The sequence below is a fragment of the Corvus moneduloides genome, chromosome 10, assembly GCF_009650955.1.
Source record: "Corvus moneduloides isolate bCorMon1 chromosome 10, bCorMon1.pri, whole genome shotgun sequence".
Taxonomy (NCBI): Eukaryota; Metazoa; Chordata; class Aves; order Passeriformes; family Corvidae; genus Corvus; species Corvus moneduloides.
In genome coordinates, this window is record NC_045485.1 from 26,151,138 (window position 1) to 26,169,820 (window position 18,683).

Here is an 18,683-nt window from a genome sequence, read left to right on the forward strand (position 1 = left end):
ATTGGGAGCAAAGCACAGAAAATGGGCAGTTAAATATAATTACAGCAGCTGCTGGTGAGCCTGGGTGCTCCAACCACTCCAGCCCTTGGTGGTGGCATTTTCCTTTTTTCTTTTTTTTGGCTTTTTTCCACCCCAAAATCAACTCAACGAGGAACTCGAGCTGCTGGTGGGGCGTAAAAAATGAGGGAAAGAATCTTTGAAAATTGGCAAAATAAAAGTGATGGTGCTGAAAGGGGAGAAAACAGAATTTTGTGTGGCAGGCAATTGTGTGAGGGATCACCCAAACCCATCCTGGAGCACTGCCAAGGGTTTGGTTCCTGCAGGTGGGATTCCAGCAGGTGCCAGCCAGGGAAGCTGGACAGGGAAAGGTTTGAGGGGCTCCAAGGGCTCAGTCACTGATTGTAGCAGGGTGTGCTGGACAGGGAAGCACTTCCACACCTTTTCCAGCCAGGAAACCTTTCCCATCCCTCTTGGAAGGAGCATTTTGCACCCCCAGGAACTCCTTTCTCCCCAGGGATGCTTCCCAAAAGTGGGTCGAGTTCAGCTGCATCCCTTTGCGGGAATGAAGCCCAAATGCTCTGGGTTTGGCACAATTTGGGGTGTTAATTTGGCCTTTCTGGCAACATCCAGTGTTCATAAAGTGCAGCCTTGATGGACTCGACGTCCCAGTGTGAATCTTTCCCTCTTTTTGTGCATCTTTCCCTTTAGGAAATCAACACATCAGAGCTACAAATCGAATGAGTTTGTCTGGAAATAGTCAAATGTTGGCAAGATTTTTCGTGAGGTTTGAGTAAGGAAGCTTTAAAAAATGAAAGGAGGCCAAAAGTGACAGATGGGTCCAAATCCTCTCCTAATCCCTAAATCCTTTAGTTTAAAAAGTGGCATTCTTGACTAGCTGAGGCTGGGGTAATTTTGTGCAAGAATATTTTCTCCCAACAAAGCTTTGTTGGTTCTTAATCCCATTCCTTTCATTTACAGCATCCCTAAACATCCGAGGTGTTTCAGTGCCTGATCTGTGGCAAATTTAGGTTATTTAAAGGCACTTAGGCATTTAACTCTGGTGTTCCAGGGAATTCCAGCCTGCTGGGAGGTTCTGGAGGTGGTTTCATCCTGCAGACCATGTGGTTTTTTCCTTAATGGATGGCCCCTCTTCCCCAGGAGTCCTGGCGAAATTGAGTTCCATTATTACACAACAAAGAGAGATGGAATTCATTTTTCCCTGCTGTCAAGCAGTCCTGGAAGATACTGGTATTTAGGAATTGCATCCAGAGCCAGGTGTCAGCCCCAAAATGGCTTTTCTTAGCTGGTGTTTGCTGAGGTCCAGCTGGTTTGGGGTGAGGGGGGGATGGGTTGGGCTCGGCCTTCCCTCACCATGTCCAGGGAATCCCAGAGCCAGGGATCCCTCATCCTCCACTCCTCCCTCCCAGCAGGATTTAATAGATACTGAATTGCTGAAATTCCTCATATCCAGGGTTTCTGTGCTCCCTGGAATCCTGGCTCTGGTTCCAGCTGTGGAAAGCTGCTCTGAGCATAAATCCAAGGCTCTGCCCTTCATCCCAACTCCAGGACTGCAGCCCCCAGTCCAGTCCTGTGAGTGTTTCCCATTGCTGGAAGTGCAAAAAGCCAAAATATCCAAGATGAAACTTCAGCCAAGAGGTGGCAGATCCATCTGCTTCCCACAAATGTCCTGGCTGGAGCTGGGAGAAGTTGATTTTAACGACCAACAGGCCAAGGACGCCCCTTTTCCAGGTACTCTGCTCCCTTCCTGGAACTGCAGGCAGGTGTTTTCCCCCAGGGAAGGTGACTACCAGGAGAAAATGAGAAAATTAAAGCAGGAAATTGCAATAGGAATCATAAATAATGGGCATAATAAATGCTTTGTTGGGGGAAAAATGGGGTTTTTTCCTTCTGCAAAGAGCCTGCCAAGGTGAAGTCATCATTGTGCTCCATCACAATAAAATGACAAATAAATGATATCATTATAAATAAAATGATAAATGATCACAGTAGAATCAGTTGTCCTTGCTGGGATGTTTATCCCAAGGTAATCCACTAAAAATGCAGGAAGATCTGTTGGATTGATTTTCTTTAAGAGAAGTCCTGTCTTGTAATGCACCTTCCTCCTTGGGCTGTGCTTTGGGGCTGTGCTTCGTCCTGTTCACAGAGGGCTTGGAAAAATGGGAACACACTTCCACCAGGGGTGACTTGCCAGGAGTTGAAATCCTTGTCCTGACAAGGAATTTTGGGAATATTTCTCTTCCAGCCTTGGCTGGAGCCATGAGCAGTGAGTGCTGGGAGCACTGGGGAGAGCAGGCACCTGGAATCCCACAATTACCCAGGGATCAGGATCCTGCAGGAACGTGGGAATGCTGCTGGGAGTGCAATGGCCTGAGGCTGCAAAGTGGCTGGGAAGCTTTCTGGAAGTATTTTAGGAGGGATTTAAAGAGCAGGAGATAAAATCATCCATTAAAGGTGATAAAAACAACTCTTCCAAAGGCAATGGGGCTGCACAGAATGTGCAGGAACAAAATCAGGAGAGCTGGAAAGGAGGAGGAGAAGAGCCAGAGGAAAGAGGGGGAAATTATTTTGGTGGTTTGGGTTTTATTTTCCCCACGTGGGATTTTCATTTTGCTCCTTCTTTTCCCGTGGGATCACCATCCTTGTTACAGGATGTCACCTTGTTTATGGATGTCACCCATAAAATCACTGAGCCTCAGCTGTCCCAGCAAACTTCTGCCTGGCTTAAAATGCAGGATGGATCCTGAGGGATTGGACTCCCTCAAGGCCAGCTAATCCCATAAACACAAAATCTTTAATATCTTTGGCACCGTGATTGTGGAGGGGTGGATTTGCCTGGAATTGCCAAGATGTTGAAATCCTTTTTTTTTTTCCCCCCCTTTTTATTTTTGCCAAATCAGTTCTGCAGATGGTGTTTTACGTGGATTTGAATATTCCATAATGGGAGCTGCAAAGCTGTGGAGATTTCTAATGGATCCTGAGGTGTCCCTCAGAGATCCCAGAATTCGGGAGCAATTCCAGAGGAAATTGCACTTGTGGCCTCCTGCTGTTGAGCTGTCCTGGTGACACACACAAACCCCTCACCAGGGAAAAAAAACCCCAGTGATTTTCAACTTATTTAAACCATTTCCAACATGTTACTGTTGAGGGGGATGCTCAGGTGAAATTAAACACGGGAATGATGCCAGGAAATCAACCTGGGAGCTGAAATGGAATTCCCTCTGTACTGGGATGATTTTTCATCTGGACAAGGGAGGAATCACGTGGAGCTTGGAGCTACTGATGGTCCCTGTCAGAGCAGCCTAGAAGATGGAGAGGCTGCCCAAAAGGGTTTCCATTTCCCAGTAATTAAATTTTGCTTCCTGATGCACAAAATTCCCTTCCAGCTCTCTTGTTTTCCCACCTGGAAAACACTTTTAGGGTGTTGAAACACCTCCAGAATCCATCAGTCTGGGAGTGCCCCCCCAAATCTGGTGAATATCAGATGATTGATGGTGAGGAGGATTAATTGTGTGTGTTTGGAGGGGATTTTGGGAAGGAATTCCTCCCTGTGAGGGTGGGGAGGGGCTGGGATGGAATTCCCAGAGCAGCTGTGGGTGCCCCTGGATCCCTGGCAGTGCCCAGGGCCAGGTTGGAGCAGCCTGGGACAGTGGGAGGTGTCTGTGGGGGTGGGAGTGGATGGGATTTAAGGTCCCTCTCATCCCAAATCATTCCATGAGTCCCAGATCTAATTGGAAATAAAATGATTCTCTGTTTCAAATACAAACCCACTGGGTACAGCCGCTTGGGAATTCTTCTGTGGTGGAATTTAAGCTCCAGTCTCAGAGATCTGAAGTCATTCTCTGTATTTCTATGAACCTGCTGCTTCTTTTAATCTCTTGTGAAAGAAGAGAGTTCTTCTAATTTCAGGGGGAAAAGCACATTATGTTGAGATATGATGGAATGCTGAGACCTTGAGCTTTCAGAATGGTTGTTTTTAGGTTCAGGCTTTACAGAATGGATTATTCGGGAGAGTTTTGCTGAGAGAAGCAGGAGGTGCAGGGCATTGTAGGAAAGAGCAGCACTGAGGGGTTTGGGATCAGTGCCTGGATGATGTGCTGGCTCTCTGGTCCCACACACCTTGAGGAAAGGGAGGCGGGTGCTTTAAAAGCCCACGTTTTGGAAGTTTGTTTGCAATTTATTTCATTCACAGGCAGTAAGCCCAAGCATTTGGCAAAACTGTGTATTTTGGAGATTTTAACAACATTCTCTCCAATCTCTGTAGCTTCTGCTGCAAGAAATTATTATTATTTAAATGTTCCAGTAACCTAGAAAGGAGGGAAGGAGTGAAGTCCCTGCTTTGTCCCCACAATTCCTGCAGGTTCCCTCCCTGCTGGAGCATAAACGAAAAGTGAATGTCCGCTCCTGCTTGTATCATTCCAGATTTTATATTTTTATCCCTGGAGAATCAGATTTATTTCTCTGCCTTTGGATTAGAGTTGCTGGCTCACTTGGAGGGCACGTGGAGGTGGAGCTCCGTGATCTTGATGGCCTCCCACCACTTTTTATCCAGATTTTTCTCACTCCTGCCTATTCTGTGGGCAATAATCCCAGTTTTATTTGGATTTCTGAGCATGTCAAAGAGAAATGCAGGAGACACAGGAGGGGCTGAGGCAGATGGGCCCAGAGGACAGCGAGGTGAGCCATAAAAACATCACATTGCTGCCCTGGAAACTCCAGGAGTCCTATTGTTTGGGATTTAAAGTCCCTGGAAGGCAAGTGGGAATGTGTGGTCTGTAGATGAGAGCTCCATGTGGTGCAAGTTGCAGGTTGGTGGAGGATAAACCCAAATATAAACCTGTATTTTGGGTTATCCTGCTTTCTGCCCTGTTCTGAATAACTCTGATCCCTTCTGGGCGTTACTGAAGCTCAAAAATAATAATTCTTGCTTAATTATTGTGTGAACTGAAGCTTGAGCTCTGTTGGGAGGACATAGGGATGGGGTTGATGAGTTGGGTTTGTTTGGGGTTTAATCAATCCAGGCCAGGAATTTTGGGGTTTCTTGCTCTGGGGTCACTCCAGATGGATCCTTGTCCAGAGGGTACCTCAGGCCTCTCCTCTCCCGTGGGATCGGGCATCCAGGAAGGCAAAAATGAACCTTTGGGACCCAATTTGTTTATTCCTGGCTGGTTTATTTATACCACTCACGGGATGTTTGCCATGGGAACAGCCAGAGTTGGTCCCTCTGGTCTGGACAGGGATGGCACCACCCAGAATTTGGGTTTAGGGCCACGGAGCTCAGACTGGAGCCCTGCTCTGGACCTCTTCTGGGGGCTGAGTTTCATCCCCAAGACCTTCATGGCCCAAGTGCTTCTCCCAGAGCACCCCAGCTGGGGGTAAATCCTTTTATTAATGAATAATCAGATGTAAATTAACAACAAAAGTGAAAACTCAGCCTATGAGGCTTCTCTGCCTAAAAGGAGAAGGGTGTGGCTTTAATTTTACTGAGGGATACCAGAGTGCCTTTGGGAACAATCAGTGCTGAAATTCCCTTTTAATCTGTGTCAGTGTGTCTGCAAAACCTCACTTGTCACCTTTTGATGCAATGGTCGATGCCTAATCTCATTTTCTGTGCATTTAAAGGTGAAAGTAATTGAAATGTCCAATCTTTACCTTTTTTCAATAAAAACATCAAGAAGTGACCTCAGTTCTGGCAGGGCTGAGGGGAGAGAGCTCCAGGGTACCCCATCCCCATCCAGTGCTGCAGGTTCAGTTCCTGGGGGCTCCAGGGCTCCTTTGGGCTTTCATTGCTTCCCTTGGCCACTGGGAAAAGCCAGTTCTGATGGAACTGCAACGGGAAGATGGGAACTGGAATGGAGATGGCAACAATCCCTCCCCTTTCAGCCTCTCTGCCACCGTTAACGTGGGCTTGGAGGGGATCAGCCACAGGCTGGACTCCACCATCCTGGAAGTCCTTCCCAACTCAACGATCCTGGGGCTCTGTAAGAGGAAGAACGTTTTCCTGCTGATCATTCCTGTATTTACACCCCCTGTGTGTGTGGGCCTCCCTCCCTCGTGTTCCTGCAGGCACCACGTGTCTGATCGCGCTGCTGTCCGACAAGGAGCTGACCGTGGCCAACGTGGGCGACTCCCGGGGCGTCCTGTGTGACAAGGACGGCAACGCCATCCCCCTGTCCCACGACCACAAGCCCTACCAGCTGAAGGAGAGGAAGAGGATTAAGAGAGCTGGTGAGTTGTCGGGAGGTTCATCTTTTATGTGGCACTAAAATTGACATTTCCCCCGGGAGAGGGTGGGGAGTGCCCGACGGAGGCCTCAGCAGAACAAGTCTCCCGTTTTCCAGCCAGAATTCCGGGGGATGTCACAGGGCAGAGGTGGCAGCAGATGGTCCACCCCTAAATGAGCTGGTTGGGGTAGGAGAGCAGCCTTCAACAGCCCAGTGAGCACTCCTTGGGATCTCCCCAGGGAGCAAATGGACAACCAGGAGCATCCCAGGAGCTTCAGCCCCAGCCCTGCCCAAAGCCTGGTTTTGAGAGGCCTGGTCTGAGCCTGAGGGAGGTTTGGTGCTGAAATCAGCAGAGCATGAATCTACTTCATCCAAGCTGGTTTTTATTCCCATATAACGAGCACAAACATGGAAATCGTGGCAGGAGTAGAGGGAAAGAAACCTTCCCGCAGTAAATCTTCCTTGCTTTCATCACTTGTCACCTTTGCCACCTCCTGGGCTGGAATTTACATTGGGATCATCAGGTTTAACAGCCAATTCTCCTTGGATTTGTCCAAGTCTTTTTGGAATCCATTCCTGGTTTGGCTCCCACAGCAGCAGCAAATTCTTTGATGGAGGAAAGAAGTTCTGTGGTTTATGTTAACCCTGCACTGAGTGTTGCCCCAGCAGTGCCGGGCCTCTCTCCCCTCCAAAATGGGAATAACAACTTTTTCCATGAATATAAAACATTTTTTAAGCCCTCAGGTTATCAGTGTGCTCCCACCAGCATAAATACCTGTCCCTACATCTCATAAATACCTGTCCTCACAAACTCAGGGATGGCAAGATCTGCCCTCACTGTTTTCTTCTGCTCATTGCCAGAGGTTCCCTGAGGAATTGTGTGGAGCAGGAATTCCTGTGCTGTTCCAGAAGCTGGGGGTTTCTCTGGGGGAAGGCAGAGCCACTCCTAGGGAAAAGCAGAGCCACTCCTGGGGAAAAGCAGAGCCACTCCTGGGGAAAAGCAGAGCCACTCCTGGGGAAGGCAGAGCCACTCCTGGGGATGGCAGAGCCACTCCTGGGGAAACCAGAGCCACTCCTGGGGATGGCAGAGCCACTCCTGGGGAAACCAGAGCCACTCCTGGGGATGGCAGAGCCACTCCTGGGGATGGCAGAGCCACTCCTGGGGAAACCAGAGCCACTCCTGGGGATGGCAGAGCCACTCCTGGGGAAACCAGAGCCACTCCTGATTGAATTGTTGCAATCCAGCTCTTCCCCGCAGCACTCCGAGATCTGCCAAAGGCACCTCCTGCATTTTGAGCTCTGTAACCCCTCAGGATGAATTTGGGGGGGGTCTGGCAGGAAGCAGAGAGCCGCTTTGATGTTCCAGAGAGCCGCTTTGAGCGTTGCTGTTTCTCCCCAGGTGGATTCATCAGCTTCAACGGCTCGTGGCGCGTGCAGGGCATCCTGGCCATGTCGCGCTCGCTGGGCGATTACCCCCTGAAGAACCTGAACGTTGTGATCCCTGACCCCGACATCCTGAGCTTTGACCTGGACAAACTGCAGCCAGAGTTCATGATCCTGGCCTCGGATGGGCTGTGGGATGCCTTCAGCAACGAGGAGGCCGTGCGGTTCATCAAGGAGCGCCTGGACGAGCCGCACTTCGGGGCCAAGAGCATCGTGCTGCAGTCCTTCTACAGGGGCTGCCCCGACAACATCACAGTCATGGTGGTGAAGTTCAGGAATAGCAGCAAAGCAGAGGAACAGCTGTGAGGGAGCCCCGGGCTCGCTCCGGACTCGGAACAGACTTGCACATTTTAACCACAGTAGGAAGCTCTACAACGCCGTTCGGGTTCTCCGGGAGGAGCGGAGCCCTCGGGGCTCTGCTCTTGGCTTGACAAAGGAGCAATACAACAAATCCATGCTGAGCGACAACAAGAATCCAGTTTGTCCCCGTGTCCCTGCCTCCTGTGCCCTTGCTGCTCCTTAGGAACCGACTGGAACCTCCCGTTTCTCACTTTTCTTTATGAATCCTGTGTAGATTTTGGTTTGATTCCTCCCTTCCCGTGTGCCAGCCCAAGGCGGGCGCGGGGGCACGGCAGGGTCAGGGCGGTGCTGCTGCTTTCCCCTCGTGGGTGTCACTGCTCAGAAGCTGCTCTCATGTTCCTCATCTCTGTGACCTGCAGTGATCAGGGTGGATAGGAGAAGGGTTTGTGGTCTGAAGGAGGAAGAGAAGCCAACTTTCAGCCTGCTGCCACTGCTGGCTCTCGCTTTGTTTAACCTCCCCCCGAAATAAACCCTGCCAAGCATGTGAGTAGGTAGAGCTCCTGAATTACCACGTTTATTCAGGCTGTGCATTACTCTAAAACAGTTCTTCTAGGCCATATTATATCCAAACCAACTAATGGTGAACTTCAGCAAAATCCCGGGAGTTCTGAACTTCCTGGATCAGAAGAGAGCTCAGTTGTGGTAGCAGAATGTCTGTCATTCACCGAGAATCACCCTGACCTTATTTCTGTGGCACGGACTTGGAAAGTGATGCAAGAGAAAAAGAATTCCATGAGTGACTGTTGGGAAGCTCATCCAAGCAGGGCGTTCCTCAGAGCTGGAAGTCAAGCCTGTGAAAGACTTCCTTGTACCACTGCAGATGGATTTGTGGTGTTAATCCCGGGGCAGACCCCTCTGGAGCCGGGTTTGGGGATGACATGCAAATGCCAGGCAGCATCAGTGCACTGTAGAGACGAAAGGTTGTGTTAAATCTAGGTTTTAAAAGTATGTTTAGGTCTAACCTTCAGTATTTAATTGTATTTTGGAATCTGTGAATGCTGTAAGTTGGAATAAGGACAGGCTGAGCGTGCTGCACCTCTGGTAGCAGCTGTGTCATGGCAGAGGGACAGGACAGGCAGGATTTTGGATGGCTCGTTTATCCTCATCCTGCCTTACAAAAATCCTTGGGATCTCCCCCAAAATGTGGTCCTGGGCAATCTGCTTAAGCCTTCAGGGTGATGGAGGCTGCCCGTGTCTGAGTCTGGAGGTGGGTCAGGGATGTGATGGATTCCCTGGCATTGCCTGTTCCTTGGGAAAGTACAGTATTCCTCATTTACCAGCACTCTCCTGCAGGGCTTTGGGTGAGGCTGAGCTGTGCTGGGGAGGTGCTGAGGGGGTCAGGGTCTCTCAAGGCAAAAATCAAAGAGCACAAATTCCTGCTCGAGAAGGAATCCCCATCTTTGTCTGTTCAGTTTTGTCCCTAGGTCACCTCTCCCTCAACAAACTTCCCTCCTTTAATTTGTTTGGGGATAATCACAGCCCTTAATTGGAATTCCCGGTGCTGTGCAAAATGTGCCTGCATCCCGTGGCAGCCTCTGCTCATCCTGAGCTCCGGAGAGAGCCCCTGAGAAGTGTCCAGCATGCTCTGGAGCAGCAGGCAGCCGGCCTGCAGTGCTCCTCTCCCAGAGGATGGGAGGTTCCTGCCGTTCTTAGTCCTTTGCACTCAGTGGATGTGCAGCGCAGCCCGGCAGCTCCATGGAGCAGCTACCGGGAAATGGCAATAATTGCAGAGCGCTTCTGTCCTGTGTGAAAAGGCACCTGAGGGCAGGGCGCTGCCAAGTGCAGCCCTGGGGCGTGAATTCCATGCGAGTGCTGGATGCTGGGCTGGGAATGGCACAGCAGCTGTGGTGGAGCTGTGCTCCAGCTCGGTGCGTAGAGTTTGCCTTCCCTGTCTCCTTCGCTGGAGATGTTCCCGTTGTGCCTTTCCTTTGGGGGGCACAGCCCGGGTACAGCTGCCCTGGGAAAAGGGGAATTCCACCCACAGCTCTGTGTAGCAGGGGCATCCCCACTCATCCATCACAGGCTCTGGAGAAGCTGGCATGATGGTCATTCCCAGAAAAATGGGAATTCCCAGTATAGATCGACAGCACTGGGATGAGAGCTCCTGGCTGCACGGAGCATCCCAAGGTCAGTGAGCATTCCTGAGGGATCCATGACCTCTGGAGCACGGCTCGCTGGCTGTCCCTCCAGCACTGGGATAGCCAGGAGAATGAGCTGGCAGGAATTCCCAGCCGGGAGAAAGCAGAGGGAGAGCAGCTCACGCTGGAAGGGAGCCACGCTCACAGGATTGAGGCAAACACGGCAGGGCAGGGCAGGGCAGAAGTGGTTTGCAGCCTGGCCTGGAGCATTCCAGGACCATTCCCTGTCACTCCCAGCCCCTCCAGGCAGCTCCCAGTCAGCCCTGTTCAACCTCCAAGTGGCTGCAGCTGCAGCAGGAGCTGGTTTAGCACCTTCAGCTGCCTCTCCCCGGCGGCGCTGTCCTGGCCAAAGCTATCCGCGCCAACGATCTCTGCTTAACCTGGGGATTTTTGCTTTGATTGCTTTAAAAACAGGAGTTTCAGCTGGTTTGGGTTTAAAGAGGAAAGACTGATGGAGGTGAGAGGCTCCGTGTGGTCTCCCACACCCATGTGCAGTGCCTACCTGTGCTCCCTGCTGGAAGGTTGGAAGTTTTTTCATCCCAATCAAGGCATTTACAACTTTCCAGTCGTGCTGATTTGTGCCAAACTCTGTCGTGACACAGCTGGGGGCTGACAAGATGAATCCATGTCCATATTGCTTATGCAACCTGACCAATCCAGGGTTCTCCCGCTGCCTTAACGCTCCATCCTCCATCTGGAAAGGGTTGCCAGGTGCCGGAGCCGGGAATCCCCCGCTGGCTGTGGCAGAAGGGCTCCGGCACTCCGGCCTTCCTGCTGCTCTCCTGCCCGGGCTCCTCTCCAGAAACAGGGAGCTGCCTTTGGGTGGGAGCGGCTGGCATAGCTGGGAGCTCCTCCTGCCTGCTCATCCAGGGAAGTTTTGTGCCTGGATCCCCTCGGGGACATCTGTTCCCCCGGCGGGAGCCTCGGGGCACGGAACTGATGTGTGGAGTCGCTGCCAAAGAGCATCTTCCGTATGGTCCAACATGACAAAATGTACCTTGAATCTCTCAGCCGAGCCAGCGCTCCGGGAATTCGGGCTGTTCCCAGGGATATCCGAGCTCCCAGGTCACTCACGTGGGGGATTTTAATGATTCTCTCAGCCTGGAGCACGGATTGCCGTGGAGTTCATTCCTCTGCACTCTGATCGTTCCTAGAATTCCTGGCAGGGCTGTGCCTTTCCCAGCCTGTCCCTTGGAGCTGGGGACAGCCGGGTTGGTGGCACCGTGGCTCCTTCTAGTGGCCTGAGCCTGCCCCGAGCACGGATCCAGCAGCATTCCCCCAAAGCCCACAGCAGCTCCGGGGATAAATGATTTCAGCTCCCAGGACTCAGCCGGCTGCTGCTGTTGTCGCAGGGTTAAACCATTCACAGAGGTGAAATTAAAATATCGGGACGATTTTAGACTCCAGAAGTCAGAATTAAAGTGCTGCATCAGCTTGAGCAGTGTTGGCTGCAGAAACACCAACACCACAGCCTAAAAAACAAAACAAAAAGGAATTTTGTGTCTCAGGATATATGACAGCCCTGCTTTAAATAATATGGATTATTGCTAATGTAGCTGATACTTGTTTTACACAGAAAAGCATTTAATAAGTGATTATACCACAGAAAAAAAACACCTCACCAGCCTTTCATCACCCAAAGTAGGATTTTAGGCCCCTGTACAAAATTCCAGGTTTACAGCTGAGAATGTTCTGCTGGAATTTGGCCCCTGCAGAGCCCAGAGCTGCTGCTGGCCCTTGGTGTGCCCAAGATATTCATAAACAGCCTTTCTAAAGCTGAGGACTCCCAGCATAAAGCGATCTGTACAGTTAATGATGAGCTGGAGTTCCATTGCTTTTATTTTTCATGCTGACTGGACGAGGCTTTAGGGGAGCAGGTGTTTTATAAAAATGGTTTTTCCTTAGGTAGCTTAAAATTCCAGGGATCAGCTGTGTCCAGTGCTGGAGGATAATCTGGGTGCCCTGGTAAGCAAAACCTGGTGGATGCAGCTGAAGCCTCAAACAGAGGTTTGAGGGCAATTCTTGAGGGAAGACTTCATGGATTTCATGGATTAGGGCAGCTCCTGTGTCTGCTGTGCTCAGTCCTAAGTTGGAATGAGGTGGTTTTGAAGGTCCCTTCCAACCCAAACGAGTCTGGGATTCTGGGAATTATCTGAGCAACAGGGAACTCCAGCACTTTTTTCCCTGAATATTTAATGGCCAATCCTGCATTTTTTTGAAGCCTGTGGACTTGGATCAGTACTTCCATGGACACAGGCAGCCTCTCCCTTTTCCAGCCTGCTCTATCACCAACCATCCATAAATGTGAGGCAAAATTTCGGGAAATATCCCAAACATCCCGGTTATACTGACCACAGGGAATGCTGCCCCTACGTATCCTGCATGGTTTATTGGAATTTGTTTGTTCCAGAGTGCACACAAAGCATTGCAGCATTTTGACTCCTCTGAAATAACATCCAGACTGGGAATTTCACACTGGAACCCACTTTTGCTCCCCACCCAACAGCAATTTCCAAACACCTTTGCCCAATGAATTACTATTATTATTATTATTATTATTATTATTAGGCTTTTCAGGTCAGAAAACTCCACAGTTTTCCTATCAAAATCACAAATATTTGAAATTCTGATTTAATACAGCTGCATGAGAAAGAAAACTTCTGATTTGGGAAACTTTTACCCTATGTTTTACACACTTTGTTTTTAGTACAATATTCTAGGCAGGTGCAATAAAATTTCCCCCCCCCCCCCCTCCCGATTTCAATGCCCAGATTATTTCATGCTTTTAAGGTTTTTCACCTTTTTCCTGGCTGCTCACACTAAAAACTTCCCTGAGAGTGGCTTTGAGCAGAAACAGGAGCTCCGTTAGGAATTTTACAGCCTTTTAAGCAATAATAAGGACAGAATCAAATACAAACCAGATTTGGAAATGAGGGGTTTTTAGGAAAACCAGGAGCAGGATGGATCTTTTTCCAATGTTGCTGTCACTGTAGGTGACAGTTAATTTCAGGTGGCACAAAGAGATCACTGTGTGTAAACCCAAGCCTTGTAACCTGTGAGAGTGTCAGTATTTGGGGCACAAACCCCCAAATTCCTGCAGGTGACAGGAGAATTTCTGGCCATCCTCACCTCCCCGTGACTCTCATTCCTCCCTCACCCCGAGCACTCTCTGCTTTATCCGTTTTCTGAAGGCAGCAGAGTCATAATTCCATTCTTTTTTTGGAAAAAGCAATACAAACTGTGCTGTAGGATCAGTGTTCTTGTGGCAAATAATTTATTTCTAAGCATTTCACATGGCAGGCTCAGAGAAAGACTGAGGGGTTTGGGGTTTAAGATGTGTAAACAATCACAGAACAAGGCAGTTCTCCCAGGATCTGCTCAGAGAACAATCAAATCCCAGCTCCTAAACCCACGGCACAGCTGGAATTTTACCTGGATCTAGGAATACAAGAGCATCGTTCCCTCAGTTATGCAATACTGTATTTTCCAAAAAAAAAAAAAAAAAAGCCTTTATTTTTTAAAAGCTTTGACCTCCTTACCATCCATCCTTAGAACACTGACATCTGCAAATCCTTGTCTGGAGAGTGTTGTCCCCAAGACCTTTTATCCCTAAAAAACACAACCCCATCCCCGAATTCCACCCAAACCCCGCGTGCAGTTGTTGAGCAGAGCAAAACCCAGCACTGCCCATGAAGCCCAGCGTGCTGGAGGCACTGGGGACACCTCAGCCGTGCTCCTGGAGGTCTGGGCAGCCCTCGTGCTTTGTCTCTAAGAGACAATGGGGCTGTGGGATCGTGCCAGCCAAGCAGGAATCCCTGGGAGCGTGGCCAGGATGTCTCCATAGTCTCTTCCCCGTGTAGTGGATGTGTCCAGGTTAATTATGTTCATGCAATTGCAAATTCTGTATCGTTGTCCATTAGAAGTGTAAACTACTGAAAACTGGGCCTTGCTGATATGAATAAAGTGATTAAAAACCGGTCTTTACACACAGGGCAGAGTTGGTCTTCTTGAAAGTATTAAAGGGGGAATTTCTCCCTTTTTTGCATTTTAAAATTGTAACAAAAAAACTCATTTGGAGGCAGACATAAATCACAACAGAAATGGTTTTTCATCTGCCCTGCAGGGTTCCAAAACTCCTGGGATGCATCACCCACACAGGTGTGGGGGGGTTGATTATCCCAATGTTTTTGGGATGTCCAAACTGCTCATGAGCTCCACTGCATCTCCCTGGTCTGGGAACACAGCAGAGACACCAAAGCCCTTCCATTTAAAATGGACAGAGACACAGTGCACCACATTCCTGGCATTTCTCATCAGCTCCTGCAGATCCCCCAGGATCCCCGGGCTGGGAACACTCCTGGAAGCGCTGTGGAGGTGACACATTCAAACACCAAGGTGTGACACTCTCGGGAGGGTTACGTAGAAAAAAAGAGGTTGGGTTAATTTTGTACTGGGCAGAGAACAAATAATGGAGAGTGGCAATAAAACAATAAAAACAATCCAGGCAGGAATTTGGGAAGCATCCTCAAAGCTGGTTTCTTGGCAGAAACATCTTTCCTCAGTGACACTCCGTGCATTCCAGAAGATTCAGGGAGAAATCCCAGGGTTGTTCCCTGCACAGGGAAAGGCAGCAGAGGCAGACGGGACAGAGCATTCCAAAGTACCCTCTGGGTGTGGGATACACACATGGAAAAGTGCTCTGTGAATCCCTGCTATTTTTATTTAACAGCATTGGGATGCCCTGGAGAAACGCTGCCCTAGCAGTCAACATCATCTCTAGAACCCACTCTTACACCAAATTTAAGTTTCTAAATGAACCCAGAATCAAAGGCAAGTTTCTGAAGTGTTGGCTGACAAATCCTGCCAAACCTGGATCAGTTCACTTGGTGTAAGGTCATGAGCTGCAATTAAATGTCTGTACTTACAGGTATCAAATTGGATTTTATAGAGAAAGAATTGTTCTGTATCTTCTGGAATAGTGACGTTGACTTTGAGTATGTTTAAGCAAATTCCCACATAAACATCCTCAAATTTCAGAGGTTTGATGTGGCTCATCAGCTCATAAGCCCTCAGAGCCAGTTTCCCATCCAGTATGTATCCCAACCCGCTGCAGTAGGGAGGATACAGCTTGAAGGGATATTCCTCATAGGAGATGTATCTTTTTTTGTCAAAGCCTCGGATGGCGAAGTTATCGATGAAGGGATACCCAGTGAAAACGTTCTCCGAGGAATTCAGCTGCAGCAGGAATTTCACCAGGTTGGGAGTGTTGATGAAGACATCGGCATCGGTCTTCATGAAGAACCTGGCGCTGGAGCAGAACTCGGAGAACCACTGGAATGCCATGATGGTCTTCAGGGTGAGGTTTTCGTAGGTGTCCATGAAATCCTGGCGGATGATGTCCCCGTAGACGATGCTCTCGTCCTCCACCGACAGCGCTGCTGCCTTGTCCTCCCTGTGCGTGTCCTGCCCCAGCAGGAACAGGGTCAGGACGCGCTGGCCCCACCAGGAATCCCGGGAGCCCCACGTGATCCTGATGGCCTGCCTGGCCTTCACGTGCCTGGGGCTGGAAGCCAGCAGGATGACCAGGAAGGGGTTGATGTCGGCGCAGTTGAGGTGCTCGCGCAGCGTGAAGAGGCGCTGTGGCCGGTACACGGGCTCGTACTCGTAGAAGTGCAGCAGGTCCATGTTCTCCGGGCCAGTGTTGAAGGAGAAGGTTGTGTACCACATGGTTATCAGGGAAAACACCATCAGGAACAGAAAAATCCACTTCAAGGGTCTCATGTACAAGGCTTTGACTGGAACCAGTGTCATGGTTGGGATCTATTGGTGCCCCTCAGAGTCCTGGAGCATCTTCCTTGCTGAAAAAGAAAGGGGAAAGTGGCATTCAGAATGCTGTTGTTCAAATATTACCTTTTCCTTGTGTTGTCTGAAGTGCCAGCTGGAATTGCGCTGTGTTATCAGCCAATCCAAGCACTCCTGATCCTGTCACACCCCTCATCCCACGCATCACGGCAGGACATGGAGCCACTGCCGAGCAGGGTTTGCATTGAAACCTCGTGGCTTTCACCTTGGCAATCTCCCCTGCAGGGACCTGATCTCCACCCAGGATCCCACTCCAAGGGCTGTGATCCCAGGGATCTCAGCACAACGCTTCTGACTCAATTCCACCCCGAGGACAGAACACCGTGCACCAAATCCAACAAATGCTTGGCAAATGGATGCTCAGAGGCCTCAAAAATTTGTTACTTCTGTGAAGGACAGGAAGTCCGACTGATTTGCATGAGCTGGAGCAAATGGGACAAGAAAGTAGAAGTACAAGCAAGGATTTTATCCTCATTCAAGGCTTGAGCAGCTGCTTGGGGAGGGGAGGGAAGGTAAAAATCAACTTCCTTAAATCAAGTGATGTAATAAAGCCGTTTTTGACCAAAATCATGACCATTTTTACCTTTAGCCAGGACATTTTTGGATTTGAGGCACACAGCTCGGCCTGCAGCTCAAGCTCCAGAGCAGGTCCTTCCAAGCTCCTGTGGAATCCGTGCTGAAGCTGCTGCTGCAGGGTTAGGAGTAGAGATTCCAATGGATAAATCTTCACAAAACCCAGTTAAAACCAGACCCCCAGTCCTGTCCCCTCCAGTGTTTGCCTTCACTGTATTTCCCTAAAACTGCATATGCTCTATTGTATATTTTAGACATCTTTAAGCCAAAATAATTCCAGTGCTTAACTGTGGGAATTCCAAATGGTTTCTGATGTTTGCAGTAATAATATTTATCCTGCACGAGTACACACAAAGACACAGTTGGGATGATGGAAGGTTCAATTTCACAGCACAATTAGTTACTCTTTATCTTCAAAAATATCACCACAGGACTCATAAATGTTTTATATTTGAGAAATAAATCCAACCCCCAGCACAGCACTCAGGAATCCAAGGGAATTTGATTTGCCCACCCGCCTCGTGTTTCTGTGTAGGATCTGATTTGAAATTAATCATCCTTTAAAGGAAGAATTTGGAGAACATTTCACTAATGATGGCTTTAAAATGGATTAAAGCAATTTTATATAAATAAGTATTTAAATTGAAGAATTTTGGACTGATTCCTCTCAAAATCAGTGATTAACTAATAGGAATTTTCTCTTTTTATGCATCAACCTGACTTTCAGTGGACAGTAGGAAAATACACACAGGAAGAAAATATGTTATATATCAATGCTTTTTAATTGAGTTCAGATCAATAACATTTATTTTGATGATCAACTTAAAAGCATATCACTGAAAACTGTTCAGTTTGATCAGTTCTTGGCTGCCTAATGGGAAAAAATATTATAAATGTTTAGATTCTTTGCAGGCAGAAAAGCCCAATTTCACGACATTCCGAGCAATAAAATTTGAGACAATTCCTCATCTGCTACATAATGAAAAATCTGGGAAAATAAACATCAGTTCAGGTTCTTTACCCTCACTATGCAAAACACAGCCTTAAGGGTGCTGGATCCTTATGGAAGTGCTGCGCATCGGCAGGCAGGGCAGAGCCAGGATTAACCCCTTCAAACACAGCGAGAAAACAGCACATCTGGGGGAAACAGCAACCACACAGGGAAATAAATCCCCACCTTCTCCTATGCTTAAGCCAAAGTGAGGGGGCTGAAGCAGCGAGGTCTGAGCGCTTCTGCTCAGTCATGGTGCAGGCGCAGCCCTTCCAGCTCCTCCAGCACTTCCAGACTTTTTGCTGGCAGCTTTTCCCTTCCAGTTGTGGACGGCAACTGCAGCAGGAACTGCTCCTTCCAGGGCATTCCTTTCATTTTCCTCCAAGCTGAGGTTGTGCCAACAGCTGAAACTGGTGAACTTCGAAGCAAATATGAGGCAACACAGGCTCAGAACGCTCCACAGGGATTTTAGATCCATCTCCCACACAGGTAGGGAATTATGGCGTGGGGACGTGATTGGCAGGAAAACGGTGGGAAATTCTCATATTCATTAAAGATTGCTAACTATAATCTCCAATATAAAGACTTTAAAATGCCAAAATGATAGATGTATAGAAAAATGAATCCCTTTTAAAGCTACCACCAGAAATAATTTGGAAAAATGTTATTTAAACTTGGCTTTAAGGCTGGGTTGGACGGGGCCTGGAGCAGCCTGGTCTATGGAAGGTGTCCCTGCCCATGGCAGGAAGGGAACGAGATAATATTTAACGTCCTTCCAGCCCAAACCAGCCAGTGATTCAACGTTTTCAAACTTAAAACCAATCGAAACTAGAGGCAATTTTGCAAGATCCTGGGATACGATGCTCTAATGTAACAAAACTTTAAGCTTTTCATTTAAAGGACCTTTACCAACGCCTTGCTCTCACTCCCGCCTGCCCAAGCCATCCCTGGTCTCTGTCCCAGGCACTTTTCCCAGCGCGGGGATCACCCGCGAGGTCCCGGCCGAGCAGGAAGAGATGGCTGCGAGGGGATGTGCCGCCTTCTGCCCAGTCCAGGGACCCACTTCAAGCCATT

General features: G+C 48.9%; 2 protein-coding genes across 2 annotated transcripts in view; one reads left to right on the forward strand and one right to left on the reverse strand.

Moving 5' to 3' along the window:
* Positions 1-14,167, forward strand: part of PPM1L (protein phosphatase, Mg2+/Mn2+ dependent 1L) — a 74,266-nt gene extending 60,099 nt beyond the window's left edge. Inside the window, exons 3-4 of the mRNA XM_032120250.1 lie at positions 6,085-6,246; positions 7,642-14,167. Of these exons, the coding sequence (XP_031976141.1) occupies positions 6,085-6,246; positions 7,642-7,991 (512 nt within the window). The 3' untranslated portion in view covers positions 7,992-14,167. The remainder of the gene's footprint in view (positions 1-6,084; positions 6,247-7,641) is intronic.
* Positions 13,671-18,648, reverse strand: B3GALNT1 (beta-1,3-N-acetylgalactosaminyltransferase 1 (globoside blood group)). Its single transcript, XM_032120252.1, has 3 exons — positions 17,796-18,648; positions 16,629-16,733; positions 13,671-16,041 (listed from the first exon to the last, which is right to left on the reverse strand). Exon 3 carries the CDS (start codon positions 15,992-15,994, stop codon positions 15,008-15,010), a length of 987 nt encoding a protein of 328 aa, XP_031976143.1. The 5' UTR covers positions 15,995-16,041; positions 16,629-16,733; positions 17,796-18,648; the 3' UTR covers positions 13,671-15,007.
* Between the last annotated feature and the right edge of the window lie 35 nt (positions 18,649-18,683).